The sequence below is a fragment of the Salmo salar genome, chromosome ssa28, assembly GCF_905237065.1.
Source record: "Salmo salar chromosome ssa28, Ssal_v3.1, whole genome shotgun sequence".
Lineage (NCBI taxonomy): Eukaryota > Metazoa > Chordata > Actinopteri > Salmoniformes > Salmonidae > Salmo > Salmo salar.
The window spans coordinates 22,929,414-22,941,355 of record NC_059469.1 but is presented as its reverse complement, the minus strand read 5'-3'; the positions used below and the strand labels follow the sequence as shown (position 1 = coordinate 22,941,355).

The 11,942-nt window shown below is 43.1% G+C and overlaps 1 protein-coding gene across 1 annotated transcript; it reads right to left on the bottom strand.

The window, feature by feature from the left end:
- Positions 1-7,014: 7,014 nt before the first annotated feature.
- On the bottom strand, positions 7,015-11,563 carry kcnk12 (potassium channel, subfamily K, member 12). The gene is made up of 3 exons (XM_014180015.2): positions 10,299-11,563; positions 9,555-9,702; positions 7,015-9,385 (listed from the first exon to the last, which is right to left on the bottom strand). The coding sequence occupies exons 1-3, from the start codon at positions 10,652-10,654 to the stop codon at positions 8,990-8,992; spliced, it is 900 nt and encodes a 299-aa protein (XP_014035490.2). The 5' UTR covers positions 10,655-11,563; the 3' UTR covers positions 7,015-8,989.
- Between the last annotated feature and the right edge of the window lie 379 nt (positions 11,564-11,942).

The window sequence follows — 11,942 nt, the reverse complement described above, 5'->3', positions numbered from 1 at the left end:
ACTGACATCTGTGCCCAGTGGGTCATAAAAAAGGCAAATACAACATCCTACAATGCTTGGAGCTCTTCCTCCACTTAGGCTACTGCTAGTGGATTGAGCACTGTGCTCAACAATGCCTGCAAAAGTGGGTGAAAATGGCTAATAATCAAAAACATAATGATTAACGATAGACACGATCACTGAAAGTAACAAATAAAAAGGAGGTAGATCTAACCAATAATAACACTTTTGGAATTGATCAAATGAAGTTCAATCTAAGCAATTTTTTGGGATGCTGGACTTAATATCTTAGTGTTTGTAAAACACCAAAAGTTAAGTATATTATACATAAGAATACATCATGTTGGAAATATTCAAAAAGCTGATGCAAATAGTTCAATCATTTTTTTAAAGTAGAATATATTTTAGACAGTGTGGAGAGCAGGGCAGGGGGGGCAACACAACTAAGGATGCCTCCTAACTTGATTTTCACCTATTCATTTATTGATGTCAATGGGAGACTAGCTGAACATTTGACTTGAGGATTTGCCCCTTAGAGTTTGTACATTGTCTTACAAGAGGTGGCATCAGTTTTACACTACGCCAAGTCCCTCGAGTGACAGTCAGTACAGATAGAGTCAAACTATCAGACCTAAGACCATTAGAATTTATATATTTGAAATCGGAGACTCAAGTACTATCCTACATTTCAAATGAGTCATTCTATTTGTGACTAAAGCCTTGGGTTGGGCGACCAGCAGAGCACCTTATCCTGTGAATGCAGAAAGTCAAGCTTTCGATCAATGATTCCTCTAACAGCCTTGCTGACTAGCAGAACAAAAAAGCTTCACTCTGCTGGAGTTATTACTTAGAGGCTGTATCGCAAATGGCACCCTATTCCCTATATAGTGCACTACTTTTGACCAGAGGCCTATGGGAATAGAGGTGCTCTGGTCTGGTCTAAACGGAATAGGGTGCCATATGGGATGCAAGCCCAGTGACTCAGCTGTTCCATTCACTGCTGAAAGGCTAGTTTAAACAGCCCATTGCAAGTGTAAAACAACAAATTCATTTATGGATCCTTTGGGTTACACTTAAAGCCTGTAGGTGTAATACTTCACAACTTGTTCCAAGCATTTAAGACCCTTTATAATATCTTATAATAATGTGTAATGTCTTTCAAATGGACTTTGTTCAGGCACAGCCAAGAAACAGTCACAGAGAAAAGCCCAACACATAACAGTTCTATTTACACACACAGTTTGCCTGGTAATAAAATAAGATGTGGTTTGTCATGATTGATGGAGTCTGACTGTCTCAAACAAGATACATGATAATCATATAAACTGACTGACCGAATGATCACATGATAATTCCATTGCTGGACCATTAAGCATGAATCCCCCTATGCTTTTTATTCCAAACTGTCAACAAAGCTGTTGGAGCCTCTTAATCCAGTCTCCTATGACCGACTTATCACGCAAGATGTGGTTCCTGTTTCAAGATTTTTTGTTGTTGTCAAAAAGCCAAGTTTCAGCCAAGACAAAACAGATGGCCTTGCGCATTGCACCGCAGAGACTTCACCTCACAGAGACTTCACCTCACAGAGACTTCACCTCACAGAGACTTCACCTCACAGAGACTTCACCTCACAGCTCCAAGCTTCATGCAGTGCTGCTGCTATTGTCAGCATCACCAACACCAACTGGCAAGCTCAACAATGATTTGCTAACAGTCTTATACACACTGTAAGTCAAGCTTCAAATTCATAACATCTGTAGTCCCTTGGAGAGATCAGTCTTTGCTTCCGGCCATATACACACTATAAGACTATAAATCACAGGACTTATGGTCATTATCACTGATGTGTGGCTGGTTGCCATGTTATTCCCTTCATAGCATCCTATATTTATGGGCCTTTGAGAAGCATGGAAGATATGGGATGCGTCCAAAATGGTAACTTGTTCTCTACATGCATTATTTGACCCTGTTCGAAAGAAGCAGTGCACTATATAGGGAATAGGGTGCCATTTGATACGCAGACATTATCCTATATGATCCTTCTGTTAACAAGCCACATTTTAGTCATTTAGCAGACGCTCTTATCCAGAGAGACTTACAGTCAGTGCATTCAACTTAAGATAACTAGGTGAGACAACCACAATAGCTAGGTGAGAAAACCACAAGTCACACAGTGATGATTTGTGATCCGCCTCTGTTATGGTCATCCCGTGATATTATATTACACTGTGATCCACCTCTGTTATGGTCATCCCGTGATATTATATTACACTGTGATCCACCTCTGTTATGGTCATCCCGTGATATTATATTACACTGTGATCCACCTCTGTTATGGTCATCCCGTGATATTATATTACACTGTGATCCACCTCTGTTATGGTCATCCCGTGATATTATATTACACTGTGATCCACCTCTGTTATGGTCATCCCGTGATATTATATTACACTGTGATCCACCTCTGTTATGGTCATCCCGTGATATTATATTACACTGTGATCCACCTCTGTTATGTGATGGTCAAGCCAGTGATATTTCAGAACAGTGTGTACAAACAGTGTCGTTTTGAAAAATGTGACATACGTTAGTAATAATTTATTTGACAACTTTAATAAATATCTCAGACTTATTTGGCTTTCATATTGCTGTATGAAGAATAGATGACAACATGACAATAAATCCATTCCATTAAAGTATTGATAGAAAAGTAATAGATAGATATATCACCTTTCAGTAAGAAGCATTGATGTTGCTGTTGACAAACAATACAGCTGTATCCTGAACAGGACCCTATTCCCTATGCACTGCTTTTGACCAGAGCCTTATGAACCCTGGTCAAAAGTAGTGCACTAAATAGGGAATAAGGTGCCATTTGGGACGCAAACTACATTTCCCCAGACAGACCTCCCGTCTCCCGTCTCCTCTCAGAAGATACAGAGGGCATCAGGACAGATAGAGCCATTGACATCAATGGAGTTGAAGTTTGCAAAATGCAAAAGGATGGTATTGTACAATATAGAAGCTATACATACATTTGGATGTGTAATATTTTCCGTATAATATGCAAGGACAAAAGTAAGGTGATTGAATTAAAGCCATGCATGCAGTTGTAAGTGAGCAAACCTTACTCTAAATATATTTATTTATATCTCTATTGTTGTAACAGCTTTATGCGTCGTCACTCAGCCTGGAGTAAAATACATTTTATGTTTTATTTCATTCTAATCTAGATGCATCCACGGGATCAATACCAGCAGTTGCAAGATGCAATTCATGTAAAGACTGTCAGTAAATCTCTCCCTGAACACACACACACACACACACACACACACACACACACACACACACACACACACACACACACACACACACACACACACACACACACACACACACACACACACACACACACACACACACACACACACACACACACACAGGTTTCCTGCTCCTGGAAAGGTAAAGAGTTAACTATTTAATTTCCTTCTCCCCTAGCCGCTATGTTCTAAAGGGGACAAAACAGGTTCAGTAAAGTCACTAAGTAATTGCAATGCCTCCAGCAGTAGTGTACGCTATTAGCCCTCTTCTCCCAGGGGACCAGGACAGATTGCATACAACGCTGTAGGAGGCTACATCAGAGGACTTCTAGAATGTATATAATAAACTTCTGAACTGTAAAACCATGAAACATGACACGGTTATAACCTAAATGTCAGTCTTTAAAACATAAACATTAGGCAGTTCGCTTTTGCCAATAAGTGTTCTCATCTTCATAAAAACAGGCGTTTAAAATGGAAGATTGAACATGATAGTCTGCGTTTTCCAGTAAGTTTCCAACCAGGAGAACACCTATATCTGTGTTCAGATTTCAAACATTAGTGTTTACTTTCCTATCATCCTGTTTAGAGTGCATTTACTCATTAGAAATGTATTCAGATCAGTGTTAGGAATGTCTGTCAAGTTTGCCACATTTCAATACAACTGAACAAGACATTTGATTCAAAAAATGTTTTCAATCGCGTAGTGTTGTTGTTTCCGTTAACTCTCTCAGAGTGAAAAAGATGTGGGAGGGGTCTCATTATCATATTTCCCAGCAAGCTTTATTGCAGGTAGATTTTTAGAATGTATTTTTTTCTATCTCTGTTTCCTCATGCACATTGATTGATTCATTGATCTTATAGTATACAGAGGTAAATAATTTACATGTATCTAAACTGATCCAATTTGCAAGGGGTTTGACTTATTGCACTCATTACAGAGATGGTTGTTCCAGTTTATATGGTTTAGTAGGTCTCAGTTGTTCAATTCTTAACAATTGCAGTCATTCTGAGGGCAGGTTGTGGGTGTTAAATGTAAAAATGGTTGGCTATCCTCCCTCTGGGTGGATTCCGATAGGAATTATTAATCACTTCACAAGCCAGCACATTCTGACTTGCAGGTCAGATGTGGCCCATGAGCCAGGAATTGAAGTCCACAATGTTGAGGATAACTAGCCAAATGACTCACAGAGATGCACATCTTTACATTGCTACAACGTGCTGATATTCCAATTAGCTGAGACGTTACAATCTAGGTATTTCATTTGCTGTGTGTTCTGTTGTGTTATATAATCCTGTGCTATTGAAATGCTACACTACATTTTCCAAACTTCTCATTGTCACCATTTCATTCTGGAATATGCAGCCTGTAGCCTTGAAAGTCTAACCACTTTCGTTGTCATAGAAATATAGTGTATTGTAGCAGCTGGCTGTGCTCACTACATTTGCCATTCAGTGTCCATTGTGTCATTCTAGATTATCTCAGAAAGAGATGGCCCTGGACACTAATATGGCTTCATCTGGAGATCATATACTGTATACAACTAAAAGCAGGGTACACACATTCATATCATATTCAATTATTCTCTACACAGGAAAGCCAACTGACTGTGTCATTCGCCTTCTCTTTTATACTGTATGTTATTTACAGCTATAAAAAAATATATTTCAAATGGAGTAATCTCTGTTTTACATACAACTATCTCGTATGGCTTTACCATAACGGCATGCAGGTAACTACAACAAGCCTGAAGCCTCAAGTACCTGAGTAATTTTCTCTAGTTCTTTTTTAACCCGGGGATAAGGACAGAGCAATGAAAACATTCCAACCTATAGATGTTTTATCAATAGGCAAAAATACATGGTATGTGTTCCAAATTCCCTATATAGTGCACTACTTTGGACCAGAACCCTTGAGCCTGGGATCAAAGTAGTGCACTTTATAGGGAATAGGGTGAAAATAGTCAATAGGATGCCATTTAAGATGCACACACTGAGAACAAAGGATCTATTTGTAATTTCCAACCGGTTTATCAAGTTGCGTTTTCATAAGACGTTCCAGTGTTATATTTACAGTCATGATGTTGTTATATACAGAGAGATGTCTGATCGATAAGTCTGTGAAAAAAGCCAAATCTAACAGGATGGTCGGAGAGGAGGGTACGGTGTGTGTGTGTGTGTGTCTGTGTCTGAGCTGAATGCAGAGATGGCAGAGCCCGCGAGCAATAGCAGGCGTGGGTGGACTAGGGAGAGAGATGGTAATGACGGACGCCAGGGAGAGTTGAGCTCTTGGCTGTGCTATTCTGTGTATCTGGATCTGGGAAGGGGTCTATCTCACTTTCTCTCTCTCTCTCTCGATGTCTGCTCTGTGTATCTCTTTCTTCCTAACTGCTTCTGTCCTTTCTGTCCTTTCTGTCCTTTCTGGCCTTTCTGTCTGTCCTTTCTGTCTGTCCTTTCTGTCTGTCCTTTCTGTCTGTCCTTTCTGTCTGTCCTTTCTGTCTGTCCTTTCTGTCTGTCTGTCTGTCTGTCTGTCTGTCTGTCTGTCTGTCTGTCTGTCTGTCTGTCTGTCTGTCTGTCTGTCTGTCTGTCTGTCTGTCTGTCTGTCTGTCTGTCTGTCTGTCTGTCTGTCTGTCTGTCTGTCTGTCTGTCTGTCTTTCTTTCTCTGTCTGCTCAGTGTATCAATCTCTTTCTTCCTCTCTGCATTAGTCCTTTCTTTCTCTCTCTTTCACTTTCTCTCTCTTTGTGTTTCGCTCTATTTTTCCATCTCTATTTATCTATTTACCTTTACATGCATGCCTGCAGGACTCATGTTATTCTCTCTTTCAAGGACTCTCTGTCTCTCACTCACAAAGACTTGCAAATCTGTAACGAGGAGAATCAATGACAGTCAAGTGTGAGAATCCTTTGAGATGAAAGGCTACAAAAGAAACTCGTTTTAATGTCTTCAATCGACTCTCCTTCTCCCAAATTTGCTCTATTTAACATGTAAAGTACGTGTATAGGATCCCCTTATTCACCAAGCTATACCTTCATCTGGCTATCAGCCTCATCTTCATTAGTCCTTTTATAGAAATACATCTTATTTCATGTTCATTGTTGCACACTTTTTTATCTTTTGCTAATTTTCCTGTTTTCTTTTTCTTACGGGCAGATTTAGTTCAGTTGAGAGAGGAGAGGAGAGGAGAGGAGAGGAGAGGAGAGGAGAGGAGAGGAGAGGAGAGGAGAGGAGAGGAGAGGAGAGGGCGAGGGGGAGAGGAGGAGAGGAGAAGAGAAGAAGAGAAGAAGAGAAGAAGAGAAGAGGAGAGGAGAAAAGAAGAGGAGAGGAGAGGAGAGGAGAAAAGAAGAGGAGAGGAGAGGAGAGGAGAGGAGGAGAGGAGGAGAGGAGGAGAGGAGAGGAGAGGGAGGAGAGGAGAGGAGAGGAGAGGAGAGGAGAGGAGAGGAGAGGAGAGGAGAGGAGAGGAGAGGAGAGGAGAGGAGAAGAGAAGAGGAGAAGAGGAGAGGAGGAGAGGAGAAGAGAAAAGGAGAAGAGAAGAGAAGAGGAGAAGAGGAGAGGAGGAGAGGAGAAGAGAAGAGGAGAAGAGGAGAGGGAAGAAGAGAAGAGAAGAGGAGAAGAGGAGAGAAGATGAGAGGAGAAGAGGAGAACAGGAGAAGAGAAGAGGAGAAGAGGAGAAGAGGGGGAGAGAAGAGGTGAGGAGGAGAAGAGAGGAGAAGAGAAGAGGAGAAGAGAAAAGGAGAAGAGGAGGAAAGAAAAGGAGAAGAGAAGAGGAGTTTTAGCCGGCATACACCCATAAAGTAAGTCAAACACTCTCTGCCCTAAAACATGTTCTGAGCTGATAAGAACCCTAGTTACCTTCCTAGGAGGCCCTCGACTTTCATTCCCTTCCTCTCCCCCCTCTCCCTCGCTCTCTCCCTCTCTCTTCTCTCCCACCTCTCCCTCGCTCTCTCCCTCACTCTCTTCTCTGCACTCGTCCATCTTGAGAAATAGGAAATGACTGTTTGAAGCCCTGCAGTCAGGCTCAGTGCTGAATCTCTAACTAGGAACTCACTGAACTGACTGACATAACTGAGCTGGGGTTGCAGGCTACATCACACACTACAGCAGTAGCATCAACCCGATACAACACCAGCCAGTCTGAATTATTTTCTTCCCCTTCCCCCTTGTCCCTAACCCCTCAACATTTGCAGATCTATCCCAAGGGTCTGGGCAGGTATAAGCAGTATAGTGTTGGAGCTTCCACCATATTGCTTCCACCTTACAAGCGATTTGGGACGTGCTGAACCGGTCTCCTCTTCCCCCACAATAATCAGTCACCTGAGCTTAAGATTAGACTTGTACAAGATGATTGGTGGAGACCATTGTAATATTATGACTTGTTGCTTGTGCTTCCTCGCATAGGCACAATCAATATGGGTGCCGGTCCACCCATCACAGAGGATTGACATGAATGGCTTGAATGTTCATTCTAGTCATTCTATTTCTATGGTAGAGACTAGTTTTGCCATAACTAAGGTCACGTTATGCTCTCTCTATGGTTCAGCTTCCATACTTCAGGCCTGGTGTGTAAATGGATCTGATATGTCGATGAGTTCCTATTGTTCTTCACAATGAGACATGGAATGCATAGCTATATATGTACTATATCATACTGTAGTTATCTTTGTGTTGAAACGATAGGTACAGTACCAACTCAACCTATACATTCAAATCTACTTATAAATGACATACTTAGTGAAAAAGCTCCAAAGCGATAATGGTGATAATGTCATAATGATCGCACAGAGTTGCCTCTTCCAGTGCAGTATGCTGTAGAAGTCAAATTGATCTGGGGCAGTACGTATCAAGCATCTTGGAGAAGGATTGCTGATCTAGAATCAGGTCTCTCCTGTTCATTGTATTCAATTTGATCTAAAAGGCTAAACTGATCCTAGATCAGCACTTCTTATCTGAGACGTTTGCTACATATGGCTAACTAATTCTTCTGAGACGTTTGATACTCACAGCCTCAGAGATTTACTCAGGTATGGCTAACTAATTCTTCTGAAGAATGCCAATGGTATATCAGTGAAAATGTTATTTCTGGCTTCGAGTCAAAGAGAGCAATATGGCCTCATGTTATACTAATTCCTTCCATGGTTGTCTCAAGTGTTTTGACCTTCAAAAGCACAGTTACAAGAAGGTTCCTTTCCTTCCCATAGTATCATTCCAACTGTCCTCATCATCATCATCATCATCATCATCATCATCCTCATCACAGGATGTTGATTCCATCCCCAAAAATGTCCAACAGTTTCATGCATATCATTATGCTCTTCCATTGAACAACAAGACATAATCAAGCATGACAAGAGTGATAGCAAATAAAGTTAATCACGTAAGACCATAAAACTCCTCTCAGTTTCTCTCCCCATCAGTCTGTCTCCTTAAGCACATGCTCTACCACCCTGCAGGGGTCTACTCCAGTGTTTCTCAAACTTTCATACCAACCTTTTTATTATCTTAGAGAACAGCAGGTTATGGTCTCTCTTGTGTCAGAGACTGACGAGCTATGATCTTTACTCCGTGGGGGACTGCAAACATTAAGTCAGTCAATCATCTCACCGACCGAAAGTCCACATCTCACGGACCAGAGCCTGTCCATGGACCAGAAGTTGAGAAACACTACACAGGTCTACCTGGAGTTGCTGGTCTCTGCTAGTCTGTTATTCATGATCCCCAGAGCGCCCACTCCTCCAGAGAACCCGTTATGTCTCGAGCCGCCACACACCGTCCTGGGATAACCGTTAGCGGACTCTGATAACTGCTTCTGCATGAGTGCCAGTGAGACCTTATTCGAGGCCGTCAGGTCCTTCATTGAAATCATCTCTCCAGAGAGTCTGCGTCCTCCCCCCTCTGTGTCGCTGTCGCAGGGTCCCGAATCCCCAGAGTCCGGCGGGTGACCGATTCTGAAGCGGCCCTTACGGATTCTCGACCCGGGCCGGATGGCGTTGCGGCGTCCCAACGGGAAAGCGTTTGACCTGATGTTACACCGCTGGCAGCACAGGTTCTGAAGCATCCAGTTGAGCACCTGAAGGAAGGAAGGAATCTGATTAGATGTTTAAAATACAGATAGAGTTACAGATAGAGGTGGCTCAGCTAACTGAATACAACAATGCATACATAAACAATGATGAAGGATTAAAAATACTATATTGTCGACAGACTTATTTCCATTGTGCTCGTTGTTGTACATCTACCTGTTTGATGACGATGGAGATGACGTTGAACAGAGAGTAGATGCAGCACACGCCCATGAGGATGAACAGGCAGTTAGCCAGACGGTACAACGGCTGGTACTCATAGTCCGCTCTCTGGCTTGACACTAGGTCCCCGAAGCCAATGGTGCTGACGGGGGAGGAGGTAGAGAAAAAAGGAGGAGTAGAAGGAGGGAGAAGGAGGAGGAAGAGGGAAAGGAGGAAGATGAAGAGGAAGAGGAGGAGGGGAAGAATAAAAAATAAAAATAAGAATAACATTACTTTCTGGCCTTTTGTCTTTTTTTTTATCCCAACCCCCCTGAGACTAGGGCTGCAAAATTCAAGTAACAAATCCACAAATTCCCCAGTTTTCCAGAAATCCAAATCCAGGTCGGAGGACAGCTGAATATTTCCGGCTTATTCCCTCCTAACTGCAGGAATCGTTCAAATTGGATTTGTGGAAAACCATGGAATTTTGAGAACCTTGCCAGAATTATGCGACCCTACCCGAGATGCACAAATACACACACCCAGGGAGAGGTTGAAGAACAGGCCAGCCACAGTGCAGTGCCTTGCTCATGGGCACATGATATGATATCATGGATACTCTAGGATGCCAGCATTTCTCTGGTTTACCCCTCACCAGATTTCACCCTCAGTCAGGCTCAAGATTCATACAGATAGCCTTCCAGCCAGTTGCTGGCTGGCCCACTTCTCCAACCTCCGACCTCTAGTAGGCTACCTTACCTAAATGTGACGAAACAGAAGTAGAGTGAGTCCAGGTAAGCCCATCCCTCCACAGGGGTGTACATGGCTGAGGCGCAACAGGAGATGATGATGGCAGACAGCCCCAGGATCAACATGACGTGGTAGACCGACGGCTTCCACCCCGGGAAAGAACACGCCGAGAAGTCATGGCGGATACCCGGCGGGAGGAGGCCGGAGTTCCGGATGCGCCGTTCCCTCACGGCCTTCATTACTACGGCCAGGAGGGTGATTATGCGTTCCAGGAAGAGGTTAAAGAACAAGATGGTGGCGGCGCAGCCAAGGAGACCATAGAAGATCAGGAACACCTTCCCTGCTACCGTCACCGGAGTGGACATCCCGAAACCTACAGGGGAAGACAGAGAAAGATGGGGTTAGGTTAGGTTGATGGATTGATTAAGTGGTTTATTGATTGACTGATTAATTCCAGAAGATTAAACTACTAAAGGCTCAGAGGAAGGCGTCTAACACACCACAGCGTTAGTATTTGTGTCTATTTGTCCGTCCCTAATAAACCTCGAAGATCCCTACAGGCATCTGAACGCTCCATTTCTGCTCCTTTTACTGGCATGGGGTAAGATGTTTTTTAGGTTAGGCTCTACTCTGTCTATTAAAAGACTTTGGTGCAGTACCAGCATTTGAGGAGTTCAATGAAGTGAGTGATATTTCACAATTTAAATATCTGGCAACGTCATTCAATTAGCATTCTACTCTACTAAAAACGTACCTTCTCTGGACAAGGTCATCAGTATTTGGGAGGCTGTGTGTGTAATGCAGTAATGAAGCTCAGCTCTGTAACTGATTGACATTTCTGCTGTTGATGCACGATCTGGCCCTCTGTTCTGTCTACTCATTTCCTGGTCAATTCGGGTCAGTGTGAAAGCTAAGTGGAGATGGTGACGAGAGAAGAGGATTAGCTGTCAAACATTCGTGGGGTGTGTGTGTGTGCGTGCGTGTGTGTGTGTGTGTGTGTGTGTGTGTGCAGCATGTGTTAAGTTATGCAGGAACAAGAACAGGAACACTTCCTATCTTGGAAAGTGGCAGGTCAGAGGTTAGAGACAGACTGCAGCTTACTCACACACACTCACGCACGCGCACACATTCGCGCGCGCACACACACACACACACACCCTCTACCTTTGAATTATGTGAGTCAGTACATAACTGATTGGATAAGGGATTGGCTTGGTGTATTCAGTCAACCAATAAACAGAGAACAGGGAGATCAGTGAGTGTCTTTCTGGCATATCACATTTACGTAAGTATTCAGACCCTTTACTCAATACTTTGTTGAAGCACCTTTGGCAGTGATTACAGCCTCGAGTCTTCTTGGGAATGATGCTACAAGCTTGGCACACCTGTATTTGGGGAGTTTCTCACATTCTTCTCTGCAGATCCTCTTAAGCTCAGCCAGATTTTATGGGAAGCACAGCTATTTTCAGGTTCCAGAAATGTTAGATCGGGTTCAAGTCCAGGCTCTGACTGGGCCACACAAAGGACCCGAAGCCACTCCTGCGTTGTCTTGACTGTGTGCTTAGGGTCGTTGTCCTGTTGGAAGGTGAGCCTTCGCCCCAGTCTGAGGTTCTGAGCACTCTGGAGCAGTTTTTCATCAAGGATCCGTCTGTA